The sequence below is a fragment of the Onychostoma macrolepis genome, chromosome 09, assembly GCF_012432095.1.
Source record: "Onychostoma macrolepis isolate SWU-2019 chromosome 09, ASM1243209v1, whole genome shotgun sequence".
NCBI lineage: Eukaryota > Metazoa > Chordata > Actinopteri > Cypriniformes > Cyprinidae > Onychostoma > Onychostoma macrolepis.
The window spans coordinates 9,328,481-9,355,883 of record NC_081163.1 but is presented as its reverse complement, the minus strand read 5'-3'; the positions used below and the strand labels follow the sequence as shown (position 1 = coordinate 9,355,883).

The following is a 27,403-nucleotide window of genomic DNA, read 5'->3' as shown; positions in this document are numbered from 1 at the left end:
CCAGTGTCACCATTTGAGGATGAACTTCTAATTTTGTAATTTCTGCAGAACCTTTATTGCTGTGTTACCATGAGAACAATAATAATGCAGAAGCTGTAATTGTTTCTGTCCTGGAGACCATTAATGTAATGAGACACAGTGAGAATAGTAAAAAAAACAAGCAAACTGAAGTAGAGAGCTTGTATTATGCAGTTCTGTGTTCGAAATCCATTTGTATAATTTGTACTTTAGTTTGGAGCAGATATACTTAACTGGTCATTCCACAGAATCTGTGCCTCTTCTATTGTGAACAGGTGTTTTTTTTAGAATTCTTAATGTTCTTTCAGACAAAGGATGTCTTTAAATGTTAATAAATTGCATTGTGCCATTTTCTGCTAAATTAAAGTTGGGATATAGCCATGCCTTTAAAAAAAAAAATAACAAGGTTAACAATTTTACAGTTCATTTAGTTATTGCTAGTTAGGTGCTACAGATAACAAAACTACAAAGTGGTTATTAGAAAGATAATTTAATGATGATATTTACCAATATCCAGTTTTCAATTATCAGTCATTTGCTGTCATGGTAGCATAGTGGATATTTTAAGATCGCCACCTACTAACAAAATTTAAATATAAAATAAAAAGATAAATAGAGAAGTCACTTAATTGTCCTTGAAGAGTTTATATGCTGAAAAGATGTACAATTTTACATCAATGTAATTTGTGGGGGATATGACACATAACTGACCTGGGAACACAATTTCATATGTATATATAGAGAGAGAGAGAGAGAGAGAGAGAGGGGGATAGATAGATAGATAGATAGATAGATAGATAGATAGGATAAACTAAATAAATAAATAAAAGCTCCTGCATTTATGTATAAAGAAAATGGGTTTATGATAACACAGTAAAAGTTAGTGTTAGCTTTTCATTGTTTACACATGTTCAGAAAGGACATAGAAGGCACCAAGGCCTGCTTTGCCCACCCTCAGTTCACTATCAAATACAGTAATGCAGTGGCCCCTATGGGTTACCTTCTGCACAACAATTTTGCATATTTCTCTGGTCTCAGTTTACAATTTCCATTTAAGTGTTGCTAAGATCCGCTGTTAGTAACTGGTCTCGATTCAATTACTTCTTTCTATTTACGAACGAAAACGCTGAGAAGAGTAGCAAAGATTTCCTAAGGTCCAGAGGGACTGTCCTGTTGCACGTTTCATAAAATCGTTCATGATTAGAGAAACAACGAGACGACTTGAGCTCTCGATTCAGTGCAGAATCAAGCGCTGTCCGCGGTGCTGAACTCCGGATCCGGCGCTGTCCGCGGTGCTGAACTCACTGAGGCGACCTATTGAAGATGAAACACTCCTCTGTTCTCATTCCTCTCCGCACTCAACTTAGTAGCGCTGTCTCAGACGATGCTTTTCTGTCTGCTCTGGCGGCGCGAGCATCTCCAATGTAGATAAACTTACTTTCGCACTGGGGAAACGTAATGATATCGAATCTATTCTCGTTTATTAACTTGACATCAAATTGTTTTCTCGGCGGAGGTGCCGAAGACCAAATGGCGTTATACTGTTCCACCTGCAGTATTTGGGAGTTGATTTAAATGCCGCGGATGACTAGATGATCACGAGAAGGAAGTGCTTTTTGTACAGATGTTTTGGATCTTTTTTCCTTCCTTTTTCATTTTCTGAGAGGTCACTTAATGATCGGGGAAGGATAATTGCGTTTCTGGATATGTCATTTCTGAAGTGGGCATGATCAGCTTTCATTTGTAAATATTATAGACATTCGGATTATCTGTTCTGTTGGAGTAAGCAATTTTTGCACCAACTCGAATTGGAATGCTTTTTGTGGTCTTATCATCACGAAGGTGCACTTGCTCGCTTGATTACGATTCCAACAAAGTGGAACCAGACATTTCAACGCGGTAAGTCGAGTCCAGCCACTTGGTTAAAATGTATTCGTGCTCATTGCAATACTTCAATGCAATAACAATTATGTTCACGATAATATTAATTACTAAAATGCATCTTTCTCTACATTCAAGGCAGGCAGTCTCTGCACAGATGCATTCAGCATGCCAGAGGCAGTCATTTTATTATAGACTAGACGTATTGTCAATACTAGACTATCTTTCAGTGTAAAAAAGAAACTCTTTCTTTGAAGTGCTTTCCTCTGGCAGCTCCTCTGCTTTTCTAAGTGCAGAATCTCACACTACTGTGCCGTTTTATGGTTAATTTCTCGCGCTTTCACGAGTGAAGAGGCATTTGGACCGAAGCCCATTACGCACTCGTTAATGACACAGAAACCGTGTCGTTTCTTCAGGGCTCTTGGAGTAGATGAAATTCAGAGCGTAGAAATGTAAGGACATGGTCAATGCACACCTATCTGCAGTGCTATGAGGGATTAGAAACTGGAGAGCTACCTGTTGTCCCTGGGAAATAGATATCTTGGCTAACTTTGTTGAGCACTGTCTATGATGCCTGTGATTATCTTATATTATATGTTGATTTACCTACTTTGTTCTTGGGGAATTGTTTTCTCGTACACACGCTTTTCCTTTGAAGTAATATCTTCACCCCCTCCTGATCCAGAGCTTACTAATACCAGAGCTAACACATACTGTAGGAGGAAAACACACCTCGTTTGTATGAGCTGACTCTTTCATCAATCTATGGGTATCTTCGGTGCATTCTGTGTGGGAACAAATGGCAGATCTTTATCAGAAATTAACCAGTACGCGAGACTGGGGAGTGCTGTAACACTGGGTGAGTTGTAACACCATCACTTTAACCAATTAGAAATGAGCTACAAGAATGAAATCACTAACATACATGATCGCCATCCTCACGAGAAGGCAGTAGAAGTTTTTTTTGGGGTGGATTAAGACAGCAAAATGTCAGGTTTACAAATTGATTTGCAAATTGGTGTAACCTTGAACCATCATCTCACAGATTATTTGATATACAACATGTCTATTTTGCTATCTACATGTTTATATCGCGACTGACCAGATGGGGAGGGATGGGAGAAGGATATATAGCGATCTTCAAGATATGTTAGTATTTAATTAAAAATATTCCCATGTTTAACATTTGCAATATAAAATGTAATTATTGAATTAAAGTAAATTTGACCACCACAACATACACAGGTAGGTAATGGCACTCTATGTACTTGACACGTATTTATACAGTTTACTGTAGGTTTGTCATATATTTTTCAAAACTGCTCTACTTTGTAACAAACAAATAAAGAGAAAACACACATTGTTACAACACTCCTCATTCATCCCTATACATGGCTACTTTTTTCAGCAAACTGTACTTTGATCATTAACTTGTAGTGTTACGATCTTTTTAGCAGTTTACATAAAGAAAATGCATGTCCAGTTATCAAGCTACGGGTTGTTTGCATTTCTTTCAGTGTCGTATTTGCAGCATGGAGACTTACAACTTAAGGGACCCGAGACACTCTCCTTGAATGCGTCAGACTGCCGCGGCGAAGGATGGGCCCTTTTCTCTCGGCGATTTGCGTCGTGCTGCTCGCCCTGAACGCCGCTGTCTCGCCGGCCTCTGTCGGCCCTGAGGACTATCCCGCCACGGACGAGGCCGAGAGAACTGCCAACAATGACATCATTTTCGATGACTACCGAGGGAAAGGCTGCGTGGATGACAGTGGCTTCGTGTACAAGCTCGGGGAACGCTTCTTCCCGGGCCACTCGAACTGCCCGTGCGTGTGCACGGAGGACGGACCTGTCTGTGATCAACCCGAGTGCCCTAAAATACACCCCAAGTGCACCAAGGTGGAACACAACGGCTGTTGCCCCGAATGCAAGGAGGTCAAAAACTTCTGTGAATACAGAGGGAAGACTTATAAAATCCTGGAGGAGTTCAAGGTAGGATCACGCTGCCTCCCAATTACCAGAATAATTATTATATGCAAGAATATAGGGCTATTTTACTAATTTAGTATTGCATTGTGTATCCCACACACCTGTGGATAATTATTAGGTGTGTCTTGCACTCCAGCTGAAACCCCAACCATGTAGGCTACAGTGGAGAATCACGTACAATGTCTAAGAGTAAGCCTTCCATTATTCTCAAATTGTAGGTGGATTGTACTTTACACTGTTTGAATTTAATAATCAAGCCGACAAGTTTCACAAATCTGCCTCAAGACAGCATGCATGAAAATATATTTCAAACTCAAAATCAAGTGAGACAGATTTTCAAGACCAAGATGCGTTTGCGTGGGTGGGTCCGTGCATGAGTGCAGTATGGGATATTGTGGGATAGTTTTATGCTTGTTTTACTCTTAGAGGCTCATCATGATAAGCCCTATCCATCACTATCAACTGTAATTTGATTAGAGCTGTACCACAGAAACAATCCACTTGACAAAGCAATCCATTTAAAACTAGTGTGCATTTTCTCTTGATTTTAGATTCAAGTTATTTATATTGATCGGAAGAAGAAAGCAAACCCATCAATCATACAAAAAAGCACTGGAACATTCTTAAAAAGACCCATCAGCCATAGATGTCGTTGTGCTGCATGATGAACCATTCAGTCAACTTGAGATTCATAAGACGTAGAACTGACAAATAAATCATGCATTTGGTATTTCGTGACTGCTTTATCAGGCCTAACATGTTGTAAGCTCTTTGGTGTTATGCCTCATATCAGTAGGGCACATATTTAACAGAAGTAGTCTATTAAGCAGTTGCAAGTACTAGATATTTATCTAATAATATGTAGTGTATATAAAACATAACTAACATCACCAGGACCCTTGTTTACTTTGGTCAATTTCCACTGGCAGGGTGGCAAATAGCAGGTCGTGCATATTTAATTATCACATAACAGAAAGACTCTCAGAAGTAATCATGTCAGAGAATTGAAATCTGCAACACCAGGAAAGCAACTGATAAGATAAAACAGTGAAAATTTTTTACTTTCACCCACAAAGCTCATTTCCAGGGTTAACGTGGGCTGTTTCAGCAAGTGCAAACTCTAATATAAGTTTTAGGTATCAACAAAGGGCAAAGCAATAAATCATCACACACAAAATTAGTTTTTGAACTGCACCTCCCAAGTCCACCTTTTAGATTGTTTCCTGCACTTGTTAGCACCATTTATGGATTTCATCTCTCTTAAGAACTCGAATTGTGTACCCTTCAGCATTTTCTGATTTTGTCAAGGTAATTTAATTATTAAGATAAATATTAATGTTTAAAATTATATTAATACATTGTGAAATTAATGTTTATTTATTCATTTATTAATTTAATACAATTTTGTATTAAAAATGCAATATTTAGTTTGAAGATTGATGACACTGGGCAAAATCCTATTTTCAAAAATATATTTTAAGATAAACAATATATTAAGGAGGAAGAACAGACCATAAGAAATGTTCTTTGATGTTTTGGATATTTTATACTTCACTGGCCACATTGGTAATTATGTATTTAATCTTGGCAGTGATGCTTTGGATCTTTTTCATGGCTTTGCACTGCATGTATCTTGAATCTTTTCTCTCTAGAGAACAAGATATCGTTAGCATTCATCTCATGCTTACATCTGATTCATTAATATAATCTTGAGATAATGTAAATTCAGGCCTTTTTAGGCAACCTGTACCCTGACATTAAATGTATTGCAAAGATTATTATCTTAGACTATATTACCAGTAGATCAAAACCTGAACAATGTTTAATATCAGGATTACAGTGGGGTGGAAGGTCTATGTAATTCAGTCTCACACTGGGTGATGAATTTCCCATCCGGCACCATCTGATATATTATCACTCACTAGTTCTGTTGTATCAACATGGGGCTGGCCAGCTTCAGAGCTGCTTTTTGACAAAATCAGCATTTTATTGCAATACACAGTGTTTTCTTTGAGGTGTCAAGCTGTATTCAGTTTCACATACGTTGAATACAGTTTCTGAACTGTATTCAGTTTTCACATCTCTAAATAAACAAAGACTGAGTATTTAATTTGTTAGAAGTCCAACTAGTGCCTATCAAATTAGAATCTACAAAAGCTGGCAAGGTTAGAGCACTTCATTTAGGCACCAACATCTAAGGAAACTTTTTGTGGCTAGCAAGAAGGTTAAATTACATAATTGGCATGGGGAAAGAGTGCCAAAGTCAAGCAGTTTCTTTTTAATTAAGGTCTTATAGACTTTTAAATCGGATCCATCTTTGTTAGGCGCCCGATTAGCCCTGTTTTGATGCAAGCGCATGTTTCAGCTAGAAATATTTGCCCATGTAAGTCTGTTGATAAAAAGATCAGGTCCATCAATACAACATGTTCTCTCCAACCTTGAGTGGAAGGATAACTTGCGATCTTTTATTACCTCCAAAACGGTTTATCTGGCTCTAGTGATTACCTCCAGTCAAAAGAGACCCTGATTGAAAACCCCATAAACAAAGCCAAGCAATTCATAACTGGCAGAAATCCCTTTTTGATCAGTTTTCCGCTCTGAATTTGATGTGCGCATTAAGCAAACGAGGCATCATCGCTCAATAGTGTCCAGTGAGATCTCTTTGAATTAAAAAGCAACTACTGAGGTCCAGCTGCGAATGGGAATCAAAGGGCATCACTGCGCTTGATAGCTGATCCAATTAAGAGAAGCCGACAGGGTAACCTTTGGTGTGGGCTACATTGGCATTTCCTCAGCCGTTCTTTGGCGAGGATTGTATTTACTTGGCTCGGCAGGAGTGGGAGGAGCCCCACTGAGATATGACTCTTACACACGGAGAAGGCTTTTCACAGTAGAATGAGGCAGACCAATCAGTCAGCGGAGCTTTTTGTTGTTACTAATCGCTGCAAATGACGGCTGAGTGACGGATTTCCAAGTGAAAGACTTGAAGTGCATTATCAAAGCGATGCACGCTGACCCATGTGTAACCCAGATTGACCCGGACAGTTATGTGGCTTTTTAAATGTCACGATTTCCGGGCTGAGGGTGATTGAAAGAGCTATAGGATTTATACCAACACAACAGAGTTAATCACATCACTTCTAAAGCATGGCAATAGCTCTTCCAATATTTGTCTTGATTTTTACAATGTTCCAGTGAAAGTTCAGGAAGAGCATGTTCTTATAATCCTGTCAATCGAAACCTTGAGAGAATAAACTATAACGGCCAATTACTTCACTGCTCTGGACCTGCACCTTTTCTCTCTGTATTAGGATACCAAACCAGCTCTTTTAGATCATAATAAAAGGAATTTGTGAAATATTTTAATCATTTAATAAATGTAATATTTTATATAATATAAAACTAAGCACAGTGGTTACAAAAAGTATTTGGACATTTATGCATCACTTAAAACGTGTATATCACTGGATTAGATCATTAAAAAAATGAAAATAAAAATGCAAGCACGTTTAAGCAAGCAAAAGTGTTTACATACACTACGGTTCAAAAATGTGGGGTCAGTAAGATGTCAGTAAGAATTTAACAATTTTATTGAGCAAGGATGCATTATATTAATCAAAAGTGACAGTAAAGACATTTAATATTACAAAAGACTTCTATTTCAAATAAATGCATGTTCTTTAGAACTTTCTGTTCATCAAAGAATCCTGAAAATCACGGTTTACACAAAAATATTAAGCAGTTTTCAACTGTTTTCAACACTGATGATAATAATAAATGTTTCTTGAGCACCAAATTAGAAAGATTACTGAAGGATCATTAAGAATGGAGTAATTGCTGTTGAAAATTCAGCTTTTCAATCACAGGAATAAATGACCATTTAAAATATATTAAAATAAAAACTGTTACTTTAAATTGTGATAATATTTCACAATATTACAGTTTTTACTGTATTTTTGATCAAATGAATGCAGTCTTGTAAACATAAGAGAATCTTACAAGATAAAAATAAAACACACAACAACAAACTCTTACTGACCCCAAGGAGAACTGGGATCATTTTATTAGTTAAAAATAATCACTATATATATATATATATATATATATATATATATATATATATATATATATATATATATATATATATATATATATATATATATATATATATATATATATATATATATATATATATATATATATATATATATATATATACATACATACTTTTGTTTTTACAGATACTATTTGGTTTGATAGTTTGTTACTAATATAAAGAAATTGCAAGTGTCCAAATACATTTTGGTGCCAAGAGCAACATACATGACACTAGGAGTGTAACAACATATGAAACACATGATTAAGTGGTACATTTTGGTGATTTTAGGGGGCAGTGGGATTGGGGTTCTGGGGGGTAGTGGTTCCTTTTCTGCTGTTGTGTTATATTCCCTAAGAGCTCTGAAACTTACCCTCAGTAGGTGTTTCACCTACAGGGTTCCCCAGCAGCTGTGGAAGGGAGCCACTCCACCACCGCACCCACAGCCACTGCTCAGCTGCAAGCAAGAGGCCGGAGCTATAGGGTGAGTTCAGATCCCAGGCAGAAAGACTAGGGCCAGGATGTGAGCTTTGAACGATTCCGTCTGTGCGCCTGGGATCACCAGAGAGGGGAATACCTGTGAGAGAGGGTGAGAAAATGAATATTTGAGGGAATGGCTTATAGATAATAAAATACGCTAAATAAAATTAGATATATCATTTCATAAGGTCTCATATCTGGGCACCTTCATTGGATTTTTCTTGCTGAATCCTCAAGCATTCCAAAAAAGCATTGTTTTATAAATGAATCAGATAACACTCTCGGTTCCTCAAGGTTTTGAATTGTCTTGTCACAAATATCGCTCAGTGCTTAAACAAAAGAACAGTCCGCTGGCATCTCAGAACAGGCGGCGGTGCATTTTTCATGCTAAATATTAAACGAGGAAATGTCAATTTAAATTCCATTAAAAACAATGCAGTGTCTATCACTGTCTAGAGACTGCAACTTTATTAAAACAGATATGTAGAGTAATCAGTACAGTACGAATGCTTGTTTTCACCAAAGGACAGAAAAATGAAAAAGGTAATTCCAACTTTCATCTCACAATTTAGACTTTTTTTTTCGCAATTCTGAGAAGAAAAGTCTGAATGGTGAGATATAAACACGCAAAAGCGAGAAAAGGTGAGAATTATTATTTTTTTTATTCTGTAGCAAAAAAAAAAAAAAAACAATTATATATATATATATGCATATGTGTGTGTGTGTGTGTGTGTGTGTGTGTGTGTGTGTGTGTGTGCGCGTTTTTGTGAAATGTCAGGACATAGATTTGTATAATGACAAAGGTATGACATAGGTATTACAAGGTGAAGGTGACATTGACCCATGTCCCCACTTTTCAAAACGCTTATAAATCATACAGAGTGAGGTTTTTTGGGGGAAAGTTGAAATGCACAGTCTCCTGTAAGGGGTAGGTTTAGGTGTAGGATTGGTGTAGGGCAATAGCACATACAGTAAGTACAGTATAAAAACCATTACGCCTATGGAATGTCCCCACTTTTCACAAAAACAAACATGTGTGTGTGTGTGTGGAAAAAAGTCAGAATTGCAAGAAATACACTCAGAATTGTGAGATGTAAACCTGCAATTGCAAGAAAAAGTAAGAATTCTGAGTTTATATCTCGCAATTCTGACTTTTTTTCTCAGAATTCTGAGTTTACATCTTGCAATTCAGTGTTATGTCTCACAATTGTCAGTTTTTGTTCTCAGAATTGCAAGAAACAAGGTATGAATTGTGAGATATGAATTCAGAATTTCAAGAAAAAGTCAAAATTGTGAGATAAAAAGTCTCCCTTTTCATTTATTCATTCTGTGGCTTCTATAGAAATGTTTCAACTATAACGTATGTCTTTTTTTCTCTCACATGCACATACACAGAAGAAGTTGCCCTCTCATCTGCATATGCTACAGTGAGCAGTAATTAGTGACTGTACTCGCAAACTCTGACACCTGCGAGAGGAAATAGCTATAAAAAGCACCTGAAATGAATTGCTTAAATTGATTTTCCGATCCAACTGCCTGAGGAACAGCATGGTTTTAATTTAAAACACTGATTAAAAGCTAACAAGTAGGCCGGCAGAAACTGGAACTATGAAATGGTTTCAGCAAGTTTAATCTAATATTCCAGTTGCTTCAAGCTTAAATCAGTAGTCACTTCAGTATCTTCATTTTCCCACCATCCTCTCTGTTTTGTATTCCCTGATCCTGGTGGTGTTTTAACATTGTCACAAAGGAATGCAACCTTCGCAACCCACCATGATCTTTAACATTTTCTGAAGGCATTTCGCATGAGCCTTTTAGTCACCCCCATATCTGGAACTACATTTCCCAGAATGCTGTCAGAACGATGCAGCTCAACATCTGTGCTTAAACTCATGAGGATCTGATGACTCAAGCTCAGTGCATATGAGCCATCAGTGGCACCATTAGTGAATATAACCGGTTTTAACATCTTTTTACCGTCTTTTTAGCATGCCCACACAATTCTGTGGTGAGGCCCCATGGAGGAAATTCTGTCATTATTTACTCACCCTCATGGCGTTCCAAACCCGTAGTTTGGAATGTTTCCCAGGTGTTATTTTGTCTGTGGGAATTTCTGTTGAACAAAATAGAAGTGACCATGTCTGTCAAAGTCCAATAAGGACCCAAAACACCATAACAGATTGATTAAAGTGACTTGTTCTTATGACTTATAAGCCATATGATAAATTACTGTGATTTGTGCTATGAACTAATAACTATTAGCAACTGGGCATGAGTCATATGGTGCCTTTATCAGTCATTTTTTGTCCAGTCTTAAACTTGACTCTCATGGTCACTGTAAATGTCTTGTTACATGTAAATAAGTTGCATAAACAACTATTAAAATTTCTCATATTTTGTTCCATGAAATATATATGAGCATAAGTATAGGAAAAAACAAATGTGAGAAAAAAATGTCAGAAAAATTAAATGATTTTTCAATTTAGGCTGAACTATTATTTTCATTTCTACAGATTATATTTCACAGATTAATCAAACAAACTAACAATGCATGTCTGCTGGAACCTTTAGACATTTAACCATCATTCTTCTCACACTTTGCAACAATTCATGTAAAAGTCACATACACTATCGTTCAAAAGTTTGGGAATCACAGGGATGCAATAAACTGGTCAAACGTAAAAAGAGTAAAACATTTGTAATGATACAAAATATTCCTGTTTCAAATAAACACTGTTCTTTTGAACTTTCTATTCATCAAAGAATCTTGTAAAAAAAAAAAAAAATTGCATCACGGTTTCCACAAAAATATTAAGCAGCATGTTTGCAACTGTTTCTGGAGGACCAAATCAGAATTTTCTGGAGGATTTCTGAAGGATCATGTGACGCTGAAGATTGGAGTAATAGCTGCTGAAAAGCTCTTGAATCTTGGTTCATTTTGAAACAATGCAGGCCCAGGCTGAAGAAGTCATTGTCCACTGGAGTAGAAAAGAGTATGCTTCCTCATTCTGCGCAGCGTGACGAGATAAAACCATCAGTGTTAAACTGACTCATACAGCGTTGACGAATCTAAATGTAACTGGTCAGGTGTAAAATTAGCTAACTCGTCCTAATACTAGAGGCGTTTCCTCAGAAATGAAATCTTTTTAATCACATGAGCCATGAAGTAATCAATGTAATCGGACAAAAGACCGAAAATGTCACAGACATCCTTTTACACATGTAACCCTGTGCAATTACATAATATTGTGCTCATACAGTCATCTGCCTTTCAATAAATGTTCAGACTGAGATCACTACCTGCAGAATGACAAATACATTATTCAACCCTCTCTCTACACCAGTAGCGACTGCTTTAAGAGAAGTACGACTTCTCGAATATCTTTTTCCTATAAGTTAACTTTCTCCTACTGCTTATACTGTTTCTAAAACATTTATATATTTATACACACACACACACACAGAGAGAGAGAGAGAGAGAGAGAGAGCGTATATATTAGATAGATGCATGTTATCATTGTTATCACCACGTGCAGGATATGCTTGCTTTGGTTTGCATGTTAATAAGAGACAAGAGACAAAGTAAATGAAACCTCTATTGGTCACACATCAAAACAAATCGCCAGTTGCCTTGGAAGCAGTACAAGCATGCTCTCTAAAGTGAAGTGAACTGAAACATTTTGAATAATTAGTGCTAAGAACTATGAGTCAGTAATCTATTTTAGAATAAATGGAGCCATTCCATGAACAGAAAAAATAATAATAACAACAGTAAACACACACTTTAAAATCTCAAGGCCTAACATCAATCAGTTCCAAAAATAAATACAAAACTTGTGAAAAAACTAACTGAAAAAAAAGTTGAATCCAATATTTTGTAATAATATAGCATAACGAAAAATGTATAATTTTTTAAGAATACTGGGAATTAACTGGGAATACCACAAATGTAGCAAGGTATGAAAAAAGTACAAAAATTATTGAAACTCTTTTGGGAAGTAGTTATACCCTGTGTTAGAAAAATCAGTGAATTGTAGTTCAATGAGATTATATGTATTATATACAATAGTTACTGTGTCATGCAAAAAAATGCATATACATAAATGTAATAATAATTAATTTAGAATTATTATATTTAAGATTGACATTTTTAGTAGAAAAAGATTTTTGAGAGATTTGAGAGATTTTAGCCATGTCAGTTTATAATCTTAAGAAACCTATGTCTAGCAGGTAAACCAGCTGAAGACCAGCTTGGCCTGGCTTTGAGACCAGCTAGCCCAGCCAAACCAGCTAAGACCTGCAATCATCCTTATTCTGGTTAAGCTGTATTTTTCAGCAGGGAAATGGTACTCCTTTCATGAAATGACTGGCTTTTCCTTAAGTTGATTTGCTTACATTTTGTTGGAGCCATGTTGCTGAATAATATATAATACTGTAAGCAGATAATTCTGGGAAGAGTAAAGCCTCTACAATAAGAATGATCCAAGCCTAGCTACACAAAGAATCTTTTCAGCAGAACATTTTATGACCCTCTTGTCCTGTACTGAATGAATGTAATGAATACTTTGTAAGGATGGTTTTTCAGAAGTACTGCATGTACACTTTGAATCATAATACCCATTTAAGACATTACTCAAGTGCCCTTATCAAAGTAAAAGTTCAAGTTCATAGTTCGGTTTTTAGAGAGAATGTTAATCTCAGCATTCTCTACTACAGTATATGCTATGAAAACCAGACGCTTGTACCCACTGCCCATTGTATCCTTTTTTCTTCTATTTTTTTTTTTTTTTTTGCCTTGTGTTGGCTCTACGAAGAGTCTGGCACAATTACAAATGATTTGTATGGGCAAGTTCACAAGCTCCTGTCCCACTGGACTGGATTCTGTTATCAATGGAGAACAGAGGATTATTAGTGTCCGTGCCACTTACACAGTGTGCAGAGACTAAAGGGCATGACCGCTGCCAGGACAAGGGTCCCGATCTCTGTCTGTCCTCGAGACCTTCAACTGTGATCCATGCTGGCATAGACATGAGTCAGTGTCACCTCTGTGAATACATGAAATTCATGAATGAAACATTAGAGTGCTACAATAACACATCACAATTTATTCAAATACAAGGTTGAAGATTTGAAGATTATAATTTAGTATTAAATAAGTAATTATATTATAATTAGTAACATGTTCTTGAAAGAAGTCTCCTATGCCCACCAATGCTGACTTGATTCAACCAAAAATACACTAAAACAGTGATATTGTGAATTATAAATACAAGTTATTTTCTACAGTAATATATTGTAAAATGTAATTTATTTCTGTGATGACAAAGTTGAAATTTCCACAGCCATAACTCCAGTCTTCAGAGTCATATGATCCTTCAGAAATTATACTAATAAGTTGATTTGGTGCTCAAGAAACATTTCTTATTGTTTTGAAAACCATTGTGCAGCTTAATATTTTTTGTGGAAACAGTGATTTTTTTCATGATTCTTTGATTAATAGAAAGTTCAAAACAACAGTATTTATTTGAAATAGAATTTGTTTTACATTAAAAGTAAACAGTAAAACTATAGTCAGTAAAAATCTAGTAAAAGTCACTTTTTACCAGTTTAATTCATCCTTGATGAATAAAAGTATTCATTTCTAAATAAATTCTCACTGACCCCAAACCTTTGAATGGTAGTCTTTGTTGAGTTCATTCTGGGATATACTGGAAAAGCACCTAACCAGTTTAGTTTGTTTTATGTGTTATTTAGAGGAAGTATTATTTGGAAAAAAAAAAAGACAATTAAACATTAATTTAAAAAATCCTATAGTGGTGCAGCAGTCTCAGTGAACAGCTGCACCACAAAAAAAAAAACACTTAAAAAGCAGAAAATGTGTAAAATATTTGTGATCAGAATTTGCCATTCCGAAGTAAATAAATGCTAATTATTTCACAGACATAATATACAAAGCAAAATATACAGGTCTGCTCATATTTAGTTAAGGTACTAGTTTGATTGTTGCCAGAAATGAAACAACTTGATTTAAAAGAAGAAGAAAAAACCTGTTATGGCACTAACCTGACAAACGCTTGCAAATCCAGTGATTAGTTCCTGCTCACAAGTGCTTGCTGAATCATCCCGGTACTTTGTAAACACGACTTGGTTTCCAGGCAGACTGATGAAAAAAACATGTTCCTCCCAACTCCCAGAGGTTGTGTAAAGTCAGCCAATCATATGAGAGCTTAAAGTCAGATCGAAAAAGTGCTTTTCAGTTCTGTGTGCAATATGTATCAGATAATCAAACTGTGGCCTAGGCATATAGTCCTATATATCAGTAATGTTTATTTTTATTGTGTTTTATGTTATGCAAAAACATATATACGCTGTTTGCATAAATTTTCAATCCCCATGCTGCATAATTTCTAAATTTACATAGATAGGAAACAATTGCCATAATGATGACAAAGTTGCCTCACAATTGGCCTCTACCTGTGAATCATTAAAATAACTTCCACTCTCTCTGGAGAGGAACCCCACAGTTAAGGAACCATTATTCTAAAGGACTGCTGTGAAAATAAAGACTAGAGAATATTTCAAAAATACTACTGTGGAAGATAAAATAAGTGCATAAATTAGAATAAAAGTGTGAAGAGTTTGAATGTCCCAGTGGATATGGCTGGTTCAATTATCAGGATTTGGGATGCATCAAACCACCCAGACACTTCCTTGAAAAGGTCGTACCTCAAAACTCTCTGTGCGAACATAAAGGAGACCAGTGAGAGAAGCAAGAGAGAGCATATCGATCACTTTGAAGAGGCTGCAGAGTTCAGGAGCTGAGAACAGAGTAAAGGTGCATTAGTCAACCAAATCTGCACAACACTGGTGTACATTGTGGCACAAATAGGGAACAAATAACCATTAAGCAAAAAAAAAAAAAAAGTGGAGTTTATGGATGTATAAAAAAATAGTTTCTTTATCAGAACAGAAATTTAGCATTGCATTACTTGCTCACCAATGGATCCTCTACAGTGAATGGGTGCCATCAGAGTGAAAGTCCAAACAGCTGATAAAAACAAACAAAAAAAAAAAACAATAATCCACAAGTAATTCACATGACTCCAGGCCATCAATAAATGTCTTATGAAGAACTGCATGTTTGTAAGAAACAAATCCATTAACTATTCCTTTAACTAATATTAATGCTAGCACACATGATTTTGTGGTAAGACTTCAGCCAAAATTCAATACTATTTGGGAAATGCAAATTTAACACTGCCCACCATCAAGCATTAATATACCAACTGTGTAGTAGCATTGTTTGACTTGCCTCAACAGCCAAAAAGAATAGACTAAAAACATACCTGAACTGTGTGGGAAGCTGGTACATACTTACTCCAACAGACTTAAAGCTGGCACTGCTGCAAAAGATGCCTCTGCAGAATATTAAAATCTGTGGAATGCTAAAGTAATACATTTAGAGTTTTGGAAATTATCACACAAAACCAAATTTCAGTGTAGGATTTGCAATTCAAGAGAGAACTGATTAAGGTTCTAAATATTTTTTACAAGGCACAGTGGGCTATATGGGTTTAAAACTTAATATTTTATGGCCTTTTGTGGACCATGTAATATTCAGCAGGTAGAGTAGTGTATTTTATGACAGACATCTAATGTAGGACTAATCACATATTAATCTGGGCTATCTCCACTGACAAGTATGCACTGAACAGGATGGTCTCAACTTACATCTGTTGTTGTTCACTGGTTAAATACTGTCTGATTGAATTATTTATGATTAGTAATTATACGCTTATCTCACAAATGTAAAGTCCTGCAATACTGATCTCACAAATGTAAAGTCCCGCAATACCAAAGAAATCTTTATGCATGCTAAGATCAAACTAATTATTGCTAATAAATATGTTAGTTATTATTTCTAATAAGAAAGAAGGGGCCATTTAAATCAATATGAAATGTTTTGCAATCATTTTAAAATCTGGATGAATGACTGAATTTAGAATAATACAAAAATGGGGAAGGACTTTTTAAAAAAGAAATTAATACTTTTATTCAGCAAGCATGCATTAAATTGATCAAGAGTGACAGGAAAGAAATACAAACTATTTTTTTCAACACTAAGAGATCTTTTGAGGGCTGAATTAGCCTGGAGTAATGTCTGCTGAAAATTCAGCTTTTGATTCAAATTTTGGTTACACTTTATTTTGATAGTCCACTTTAGACATTCTACTAACTATAAGTAACTTTGTAACTACATGTCAACTACATGTCAGCTAATTCTCATTCATTTGGAACTACATGTCTACTAACTCTCAGAGTAGACTGTTAGGGTAGGTTTAGGGTTAGTAGAATAAGTTGACATATACTTGCAAAGTTTCTCATACTCAGTATGTGGATGTTGTGGACCCATCAAAATAAAGTGTTAGAAGTTATTAAGCAGACAGTCTACTAATACTCTAATGACTCATAGTTGACATGAAGTTGCAAAGTTACTTACTGTTAATAGAATGTCTAATGTGGACTATTGAAATAAAGTGTTACCCAAATTTTAAATTGCAATAATATATCACAATATTAGTTTTACAGTATTTTTGAACAAATAAATAACCATAAGAGGGTAACTGAGGTGTCTTTACACGGCCAAGTTAAGGCTACCCTGTTCCCGCTCAAAATTCTGTCTAAAGAGGTAATGTTGCATAAAAGCCAGACTAAATTATGCCTGCTCTGACCCACCTCAGTCCTTAATATCAACATACTTTACAAAAGTGCAATTGTTGTGTAAATTAATTCATGCCACCTCTGAGCAGCATTAAATAGTCTTTGAAAAGCACCTAATGCCACTTCAGAAGCACTTCTGTGCCACCTTTGCAGTGTAAATTTGGCATAAGAGACTTCATAGAGCATAAGAGATTTCTTTCAAAAGCATTAAAAATTCTTACCAATCCCAAACTTTTGAACTGTAGTGTACAAAGTAGTCAGCAGGTTGGAGGGGTGGATTAAGAAGGGAGAAAGATTTGTGACACGGAGCAAGCACTTTCATTGACTATGATGACTATGATCTGTTTTAATTTGAAATAGAATGCATTTATACATAAAAATAGAGTCAGTTTGATTTCATGTTGACTTTAACTGTGATGTCTTACCTGTAACAGTCTCTCACCATATCATATTTCTCTGTCTCCCCAGCCTTCGCCCTGTGAATGGTGTCGCTGCGAGCCAAATAACGAGGTGCATTGTGTGGTCGCTGACTGTGCAGTACCAGAGTGCGTCAACCCAGTGTACGAGCCAGAACAGTGCTGCCCCATCTGTAAAAACGGTAAGAACGGCCTATTTCCTATTATAGGTTTATGGAGAAGACGAAAATACCTGCAAGGTGTACTTTAGAGAATTCCTTAGAGGTCTCTCTCCACAATCCCAAAGGAAAGCGTACTGTTCTGCTGACTGGCATGTATCAGTGTTCAAGAAATAGCAGTGAGGTGGATGTGATAGTGTGGTATAAACAGACAGCTCCAAGCACAGGTTGTTTAAAACGCACTCAAACTTTCTATTAGATTTCGGTGTCACCAGCTAGCGAGCTCTGATTACCATTCCTCTGCTCAATTACAGGGGAAATTTGGTTCAGATAAACAGTGTCCCATTGATTAAGACCATGCTAAGAAGGATTAATTGGCCAATGGGGACTGCTCTATCTCCTATGTCTTGATGCACTAGTCAGCAAGGCCTGATTCCAAAATTACAATTATTGGATTCCAATGGCTCACTGGATGGCCAAGGGCAAGAGATATCCCTGAGTCAGTCCGATACAGAGGCACAAACACAAAGAGTAAGCTCAGTGAATCAGTGGGATAAATAAAATGTTGATCGGCACAATGCATATAGGCCAAGCAGCCTGCAGAGGACATAGATTTAACCCTTGTGTTGTGCTGAAAATCCTGTACTTAATTTGGTGTACCCAGTCAAAAATGACCAGCCTTTTAAAAATCGCTTCTAAATCTCTCATTATGCTATATTATCACAAAATCTTTGATTCAATCTTTTTGTCAACTTTTCTTTCAATTAGAACAGGTTTTGTATTACGTTTTGGAACTCATTGGCCTCATTGATCTGAGCTTATACATCTCAGTTTTCAAGTGAAAAAAAAGCATTATTTGGGGATAATTTTGGCAGTATTCACTCAAAATCTGAGCATTGTAGGCTGTGGGAATGCTACAAATGTAATAGGGTGCAGAATACCAAAAAAAAAAAAAAAAAAAAAAATTCAATGCAATAATATTAACTAGCAGTTTTTGGAAAATAAAAATCCATTACATGATGGCTAAATCAACAAACTATAATAATAATAATAATAATAATACCTGGAAGTACCGAAATACCAAAATTTGTGAACTTGTGAACATGAAAATGCTAACATTATTTTTCTACGCTGATACTGAATAATAGAAAATATTGGATTTAATTAAGTGTTGGTTTTGAAAGAACAGACGCTTTTACATAAGAAAGCTTTAAAGGTATAAAAATATATGAGAGTATCAGACAGCTAACATTTTTTGATATAATAGATTTTAACAAGATAAAACTGAATCAAGTTTCGCAAATTGCAGCCAAGTTTTATGTCTTCAGTTTTAAAGAAATCTTGCCGCTCTTTGGAGCGCCTCAGGAGACATGTTTGAAAATAGATTTGTAAAGAAAAATCATATCTAATCTTCTAAGTGCAACTTTAAAATCTATGAAATTCCCTCCTTTTTCCCTTCTGGCACACATTGACCTACATTCTCCAGGATCCACATTACAATCAGAAGTGTGGTGTAAGGTATAGTTGCTAAATAGAGACCGGCTGTGACTTTCTGCTTTACTAGCGCAGAAAGACAGCCAGAGATACGCACACACGGATACACAAACCTCGCCTACAGCACTGGAAGAGAACTAATCCAGGCAGACAGGGCACGGTGACGAGCTTGTGGTGCTGGCATTTTAGGGAGGCTGCGGTGGAGCCCGTCCCCTGGAGGAAATAACCAAGGCTGCTTCCAAGATCTTTAAAGGGGTCATATCAGGAAGAATCACATTTTACTTGATACTTTGAGATAAAAGTGTTCAATGTATTACATATATAATCAAATATTTTTTCAGACCTCAAACCTTCTCTTCCAGTACTGCATTTGCGTAATGTGTTTCTCATGCAAAGATGGCGTTTACATCAGGGTCAGGCAAAATTCAGAAATGAAGATTTGGCTCTTTTTTCAACTTATTAAAATTTAATAGTTGACATGGAATAACAGGAAAAGGAATTTAGTTGAATTTAGTTAAATTGTTAATCAAAGAAATATAAAAGTAATGCATTCTGAAAAAGAAGCATTTTTGCACTATGGTCCAAAAAATTTATTAAAAGTTAAAAATCCAAAAAAAAAAAAAAAAGAAAAGAAATTGATACTATTATTCAGCAGGGACACATAAAATTGGCCAAAATAAGCACCAAATCAGCATATTGCAATGATTTCTGAAGGATCATGTGACACTTAAGACATATAGACAAATAATGGCTGTTGAAAACTCAGCTCATCACATGGATAAATTACATTTTTTTAAATTATAAACAAGGAAAACAGGTTTATTAAACTGTAAAAATATTTCATAATATTGCTATTTTTCTTGATCAAATAAATGCAACCTCGGTAAGCATAAGAGACTTCTTTCTTTTTAGATTTACCTGTTTGCTATCTCTATATAATACAATAAAAAATGAAAAGTATTTCCAATTAAATTTTGGATGACATTGCCTGTTTAATATTAAGGGTCACAAATATATTCTGACTGTTTTTGGTACTTTACTAATTGTTATATCATAACAGCAATAACAAAAATGATATGAGCACTTTACAGTGAAACTTTTCAGAGTATTCGCACCATAATGTTAACGACTATCCTTAAAATTCATGAGAGAATTTTCTATTCCTGTTAATTTTAATCAAGCTTTGGTTTGAAATGACATCATAAACAGAATATATTATCTAAGAACTTGCTTGGCTCTATTCGGTTGCAATTGTAGGAGGAAGAAAGGCAAAATAATTAGTTTGAGAGACTTTATCTCAGTTCAATCAATTCTAATAGCGTTGGTCAAGAGCCGTTCTAAACAGTCTGTCATGTAATCTCTCTCAGATTGTTCCACATGGACTAACTGAGACGCTAAATGTCAAGAGACACTTATCCCAGCATTGACAGAGCTGGCAGAGGATCAACAATGACACTGGGAATGCCAAGTCTCAGTCAATCAAAAGTCAGACATGACTGCATCGTTTTTTATAGCACAATTCTCGACTTCCATAAACATATAGCTCACATCTCACTCTCGCATGTCACGTCAAAAAGAAACAAGCCTAGGAAGTATGACTTTGTTTTGAAGCCTCTCTTAATGAACCTCGCAGGAATGCAGTACTTTTTTGCTGAAGTGAATTTGAACCTCAAAAACTAAAAAATAGCCTCAAGAAAAAGTGATGTGCTGGCTTCCAACTGATGCTAATTACCAAATTATGCCTCTAAACATTGGCACATGATGCAGCCTTTTAAAACCCATGTTAACAAGACCTTTGACCAGCAGTACTAAGCTCAGTTTGTGCACTGCTGGAAAGACAACTGGCCATGTTTCTATGTGGGTGAGCCAATCGTGGGCAACCATCTCTCAGTAGCTTCAGTGGTTACCATAGTAATTGCTTGCTTGTAGGTTGCAGGCTAATCTGAGGGCAATGACGTGGGCCTCCACTGCAACAGAGTAACTTCACCTATGATGATGACTATAATTTGTATGCACTGCATGCTTCGATGTGAAGGAGCTACAGTTCACTGTTTTGGCTGCATATTTTTTTCCATGCATTGTTTGCAATCAATCAATCTCCATATGGAATCCATCTCAGGAAGTGCTCTGAGATTTGTTTGAGATTTGTTTCATTGTTTGGTTCTCTTCTGATGTGCATTGTAAAAGCAAAAGTGCTCCAGGTTCACTTTGTGTTCACACCTTTGCCACCATTAGTTACTATAAAAAGACTCAAGGGTTTAACTGAACTGCTTTGCTATGTGAAAGATTAAATATCTGACAATTGCAGCTTAAGTGAATCAAGGCCAGGTACAACCAAGGCCGACTGCAAATAGAACTGGTCTTTTTCACTCAGGACCTTCTGTGAAGACCCTTAAGAGACACTGTTTAGAGACAGAAGTAATCACTTGGTGGTTTTTGCCATTCAACATTAGAGCTGCAGTTTCAATTTAATTTTATGCTTTCTGTTCTTTTAGCCTTGATATTTAAGATTGAAGAAACACAAGATTTCAAATGTTTATCATATAATTAAAATCTCAATCACAATGTGTCAAAAATAATACAATATGATTTTTTTAAATGTACTAAATCTAAAACTGATATAAAAATAAAGATAAATAAAAAAAATTATGACAAGCACATAGCATAATAGCATTAAATAAATGAAAATTGAAAATTACAAATATAATTAGTATATATTAATAGTATAGCATAATACTATTTTTATAATAATATGTAATATGAATACTATATAAATAATAAAGTAACACTGTGTGAGACATGAGTTGTTACATAAATTTTCTGAAATGTACTCACCCTCAGGCCATACAAGATGTAGAAGAGTTTATTTCTTCATCAAAAAAGATTTGGAGAAATGTAGCATTACATCTCTTGCTCACCAGTGGCTCCTCTACAGTGAATGGGTGCCATCAGAATGAAAGTCCAAACAGCTGATAAAAACAATCACAATAATTCACAAGTAATCCACACAACTCCAGTCCATCAATTAAACTCTTGTGAAGAGAAAATATGCATGTTCTAAATAAGCAAATGCATGAAGGCATTTTAAACTTCAAACTGTTGCTTCTGGCTAAAAAAAAAACGAGTCCTCTTTCCATAATATTGCTTTCTCATTCTAATCCTTTAACTGGCAATCATGAACTAATAAAAAACACATTTTACAACCTTATCGCTTACAATGTGCAATGATGTTGTAATCAAGGACTTGATCTTCTTAATAAACCAGTTGTCTTAAAACAGATGTCTGGGTCATTAAGGAATGCATCGAGCATGATCTTATCCGTTATCTGTTTGGTACCTGTCCACCTGACCAAGGTGTCCTTGCACTAGTGACACTCTTTTCTATAGGATGATGAATAACCGCTCTTGGCTAGGCTAGTAGTCACGCATCTCTGTTTCACCCCCCTTGAAACGGTTGCTTTTGCACTTTTGCCAACAGCTCATAATTTTTACTGATGGAAATCAAATATTTGAGTGCATGTAAGACTCCTTCAGGTCTCTTAGGAGCATGCAGAATATTGTAGGCAGTAAAGCAATTTGTGCACCGCTAACCCTGCCGCCCTATTGCAAGTCTATTAACATGTCTGTGATGTGGTTAAAAGGCAATCTAGTTGTTTTCCCCCACAGTAAAAGGGAGGTCATGAAGCTTGAACTCTTTTTGAAATGTGCGGCACCACTGACTTTTACTGACATAGAGTGAGGACTTTATTTCAGGAAATACTGCCACATCAAACCAGAAGTTTTTTAATGGGCCAGGTATGGTGAATACACTTCTTCAGAGCTGATGGTTAACTTATTCAGATCTCATTATCAAATAATCATAGTCTGGTGCATAGAGGAAATTGCTGTTTACAAAGAAATACTTAACAGTGGAACTTTAAGATCCTCCAAGCTCCACAGAAAAGATGTTTTGGAGTAATGCTTCATTCAAATTGAGCTTAAAATGTGTGAGGGGCTTAAACAACAAATTTCCAAAAGATTCAATATGAAATATGGGCTCTTGAAGATCATTATTGACAAACTATAATAGCAAATGTATAGCTAAACATAATATAATGAAGATCTTACATGAATAAGGTCACTATAGAAGATCTAATATGACAAATAGGACCTTGCCTTGCCACGACCATTTTGCTAATGTTCCCAAAGTTATGAAAACATTATTTCTTAATGTTCTTTGAATGCTCAAAACATCCAGTTTAAAAATGTGTATTTTTATTTATTTATTTTCTGTAATGTGAACAAGCAGGGAACATCTAATTATTTCAATTTCTCTGAACATTCTGAAACAAAAACTAAATGTTGGGGTGGATCATTCCATGAGGACATTTTGAGGATATTATTATTCAAATAACTTTAAACAAAGGTTCTATGAACATTACTGGAAGAACATTTGTTCACAACTTTGGAAAACCTTGCTAGAGCATTCCGAGAATGTTCCCTGTTAGGTGGGTTACTAGCTTTCTGCAAATCACTGTATGTGTGAATAAAAAACTTGTTTTCAATGCTAATGAAATATGTAATCTTGTACAATCTGAATCAGCTCTTATTAAGTTTGGTAAAAGTCAAATAAGATTACTGATGTGGGCAATTAAAAACATTATATAATACTTAACAGATCAAAACAAGTTTTTTATTCACACATACATGTAAATGACTAAATCATCAGAACCACAACACTGCTCAGAGTCAACCCTTAAGACACTGTTAATAATTCACGATAATTTGTGACTGGGAGATCAGCAAAGCAAGTGGATAAACATTGAGTATCTTGTGTCTTGTTAAACACACTCCTAGCCTGAATCTCCAATCTGATCCCACCTACAAAAAGTCTTGATGTAAAAATAAATAAATAAATAAAAGTCTGTACTGTGATAATCAAACGCCTACGTTTTACAATGCAGGTATTCTGTTAAACCCCTTTTAATAGAGTAAATCCACAATAATCTAATTTATCGCACTAGTACAATTATCTCTAAAGAACGCCGTATGCCCACAAGGTTCTGGGTTCAAGATTTATGCTGATATCTAATTTGTTCATAAGATATGCATCTATGAAAACATCTTATCACTAAAATGAGACTAATAAGTACAACCGTTGTAGCCTAAACGTACAGGCACAAGTTAATATTTAATGGAACTTAAACTGGACTATACTAGACTAAACTACATTGATTGATGATGCTCTACACATACCTTGACTCGTTATAGATTTTGTTTTATAGTAACCACTGATTGCAACTTCAGTCCCCCTTGAGGTCACCAGAGGTCAAGTGCTGTAACACAGACTGTAGGCTATAAAGACGAAGAAATGCACCACTCACAGATAAATGAATATTAGAAATTGCATTGTGAAATTTAGTAGAAACAGAAGTCCAGCCTTTAAGAAATGCAAGGACGTATTTTATAAATGCACAACTTAAGTGTTTTGTTAACACTTTATTTTAGTGTCCATGTTACATGTACTTACTGTAGTAATAACCAATTATGCATGATAATATGCAACCTAAACCAAACTCTAATCCTATAGCAAGCTTAATGTCAAGTGTCCCAATTTACCCTACATAATTTTATTAATATTAATCTAAAATAATATAAAATAATCTTCAGAAACATTCAGACAATGGAGGCTGTGCTCAGCTTTTAATTTTATGGTTAATAAAGGCATTACTGCATAAACTCATCACAGGAATTAATTCTACACATAGTCAGCCTATTTCACTTTGATTTGCTATCATTTAGAAATGATCATTGCTAATTTACATGGGTAAATATGGACATAAACACAGATATTTGCGAAGCAATTATACCAACCGCTTCGGGTTTAATCCACAGCAGGCCACTAATATCTGCTCATTGGGGGAAGGAAGTGAGGAATTGCATAAAAATTAAAGTGTTCTTGTAAATGATGATCATAGTAGACCTTTGGAATTGAACAACACTGTGTTTAGTCACGTTGACTTTTTTTAACAGTGCTGTTGACTGAATGAAAATCTGCATATTTATATAAAATCTTATTACAAAGTTATTTGGAATACTCGATTCAGTCACAGCATTATGTGATCGAATATTGTTTAATGACTGCTGAACTGTATATTTGACCATCTCACCAAACCAGACTAAACAAAGTCAACAAAAGGTGCCGTTTCAGCTTGATGGATCACAAGACCATGGAACAGAAGTCTCTAATGCTTACAGAGGCTGCATTTATTTGATTGAAACATACAGTACAAACAGTAATTTTTTGAAATATTACTAAAATTTACTTTTTGTCTATTTTAATATGTAATGTATTCCTGTGATGGCAAAGCTGAAATTTTAGCAGCCATTATAGCAGAAATGTGACCCTGGACCTCAAAACCAGTCTTAAGTCACAAGGGTATATTTGTAGCAATAGCCAACAATACATTATATGGGTCAAAACTGTCGAACAAAAATCATTAGGATATTAAGTAAAGATCATGTTCTATGAAGATTTTTTGTCAATTTCCTACTGTAACTTAATTTTTTATTAGTAATATGTATTGCTAAGAACTTCATTTGGACAACTGTAAAAGTCATTTTCTCAATATTTAGATTTTTTTGCTTTTAATACAATAGTTGTCAGATGATGTATAAATCTCAATTTCAAAAAATCTACCCTTATGACTGGTTTTGTGGTCCAGGGTCCACAAATCATTCTAATGTCCTGATTTGGTGCTTAAGAAACGTGAATTATCAATGTTGAAAACTGTTGTGCTGTAATACATTTACTGTAATACATTTATTTCTGGATTCTTTGATGAATGAAAGGTTCAAAGGAACAGCAATTATTAGAAATTGGAAGTCTTTACTGTCACTTTTGATCAATTTAATGCATTTTTGCTGAATATATATATCCATTTCTTAAAAAAAGGGGGGGAAAAAGAAAATCTTACTAGACCCCACATTTTTTAATTGTTTCTGACAACAACTTGGCCTTAACGTGCTTTCAAAGAAAGAGAGGACCTTAATTATAACCGCACATATGAGTGATTGATAGAAGTGATTAATTGGTTGATTAATCAGTGTACCATGTAATAACTATATTTTTTAAACAATTATTTTTATGCATAGCTCATGGTCTATAATGCTTGAAGGCCACAATAGAGAATGAGTGGAGCGTGCTCAGATCACGCATAGTGCCAGCACGACTGTTCAGCAGCCCCTGCAGCCTGTGGTGCATTAGAATGCAAAGCATCCCAGTGAGAGGATGGATGTGTGAGGGGGAGAATTAGAGAGAAAGGAAAAGAGAGGAGCAAAAGAGCTTTAGTGTTACAAAAACAAGCCCATCGGTGCATGGCTGTGAAAAACATCCACACGTCTGTTCCACCTTCAGAACTCCCGTGAGTCACTCTGGCATTCCCCCCCAAAAGAGGCTCCTGCGAGCTCTCGCTCATTCTTGCTTCCTTAAAATCTCCTCCTTTTTCCCATGTGACAGGTCCAAATTGCTTCGCTGGAACGACGATCATCCCAGCTGGCATTGAAGTGAAGGTGGACGACTGCACCATCTGTCGGTGCCACAGTGGGGATTGGTGGAAACCTGCGCAGTGCTTGCGCCGGGAGTGTCTCAACGGTCAGGCGTCGTCATAGAACCCCTCTGGAGCTGAAGGGAGGGACACGGTGCGATGTGCGGCGCAGCTGTCAGAGTAGGGGACGGCCCACCTTATGACAGCGAGGGACTGATTGGCAGGAGCACAATTCCTCTGGCAAACTGAGATGGCTGGACATACTGAGATACATGGGACATACTGTACACTCAGACATACACACACACACACACACACACACACATACGCACACACATAAGTCCTTGGCAGAATCATAACAAGTGTCTTTCACTGAGGACACATTTTTCTCCTGTGATGAGTTCATACTAGGGTGAACCTCATGAAAACATTTCACTCCAAAATCAAGAGAATAAAATTAGAAATGATACTTTGCATAAATTCATTATAATTTTTTGCACTTTGTCCTTTTTTTTCCAATAAAAATGAATCCAAATTTGCATTTTAAATTTGCCTCAAAATTGTTTTATTTGAGGATTTTATTTTATTTATTTTTTTTGGTAACTCCACATAATTATTAGATTCTCA

At 35.8% G+C, this 27,403-nt stretch overlaps 1 protein-coding gene and 1 long non-coding RNA gene across 5 annotated transcripts; one reads left to right on the top strand and one right to left on the bottom strand.

Moving 5' to 3' along the window:
- Positions 1 to 1,788: 1,788 nt before the first annotated feature.
- Positions 1,789 to 27,403, top strand: vwc2l (von Willebrand factor C domain containing 2 like). 3 transcript variants are annotated; one of them, XR_009272858.1, is made up of 5 exons: positions 1,789 to 1,917; positions 3,417 to 3,888; positions 4,004 to 4,074; positions 8,364 to 8,465; positions 17,651 to 17,678. XR_009272858.1 is itself a non-coding variant. In XM_058787511.1 (4 exons), the coding sequence occupies exons 2-4, from the start codon at positions 3,499 to 3,501 to the stop codon at positions 26,898 to 26,900; spliced, it is 672 nt and encodes a 223-aa protein (XP_058643494.1). In that variant the 5' UTR covers positions 1,789 to 1,917; positions 3,417 to 3,498; the 3' UTR covers positions 26,901 to 27,403. The 3 variants fall into 3 exon arrangements, 2 of the variants coding, with proteins under 2 accessions (XP_058643494.1, XP_058643495.1); XM_058787511.1 differs by lacking the exons at positions 4,004 to 4,074; positions 8,364 to 8,465 and adding an exon at positions 26,749 to 27,403 and having other exon boundaries at positions 17,651 to 17,780; XM_058787512.1 differs by lacking the exons at positions 1,789 to 1,917; positions 4,004 to 4,074; positions 8,364 to 8,465 and adding exons at positions 3,008 to 3,048; positions 26,749 to 27,403 and having other exon boundaries at positions 17,651 to 17,780.
- On the bottom strand, positions 8,446 to 15,706 carry LOC131547159 (uncharacterized). Of its 2 annotated transcripts, none has more exons than XR_009272859.1 (5): positions 15,459 to 15,697; positions 15,188 to 15,279; positions 14,525 to 14,687; positions 13,390 to 13,506; positions 8,446 to 8,558 (listed from the first exon to the last, which is right to left on the bottom strand). It is a non-coding gene; the product is annotated as an uncharacterized LOC131547159 (long non-coding RNA). The 2 variants fall into 2 exon arrangements; XR_009272860.1 differs by lacking the exon at positions 8,446 to 8,558 and adding an exon at positions 10,898 to 11,469 and having other exon boundaries at positions 15,459 to 15,706.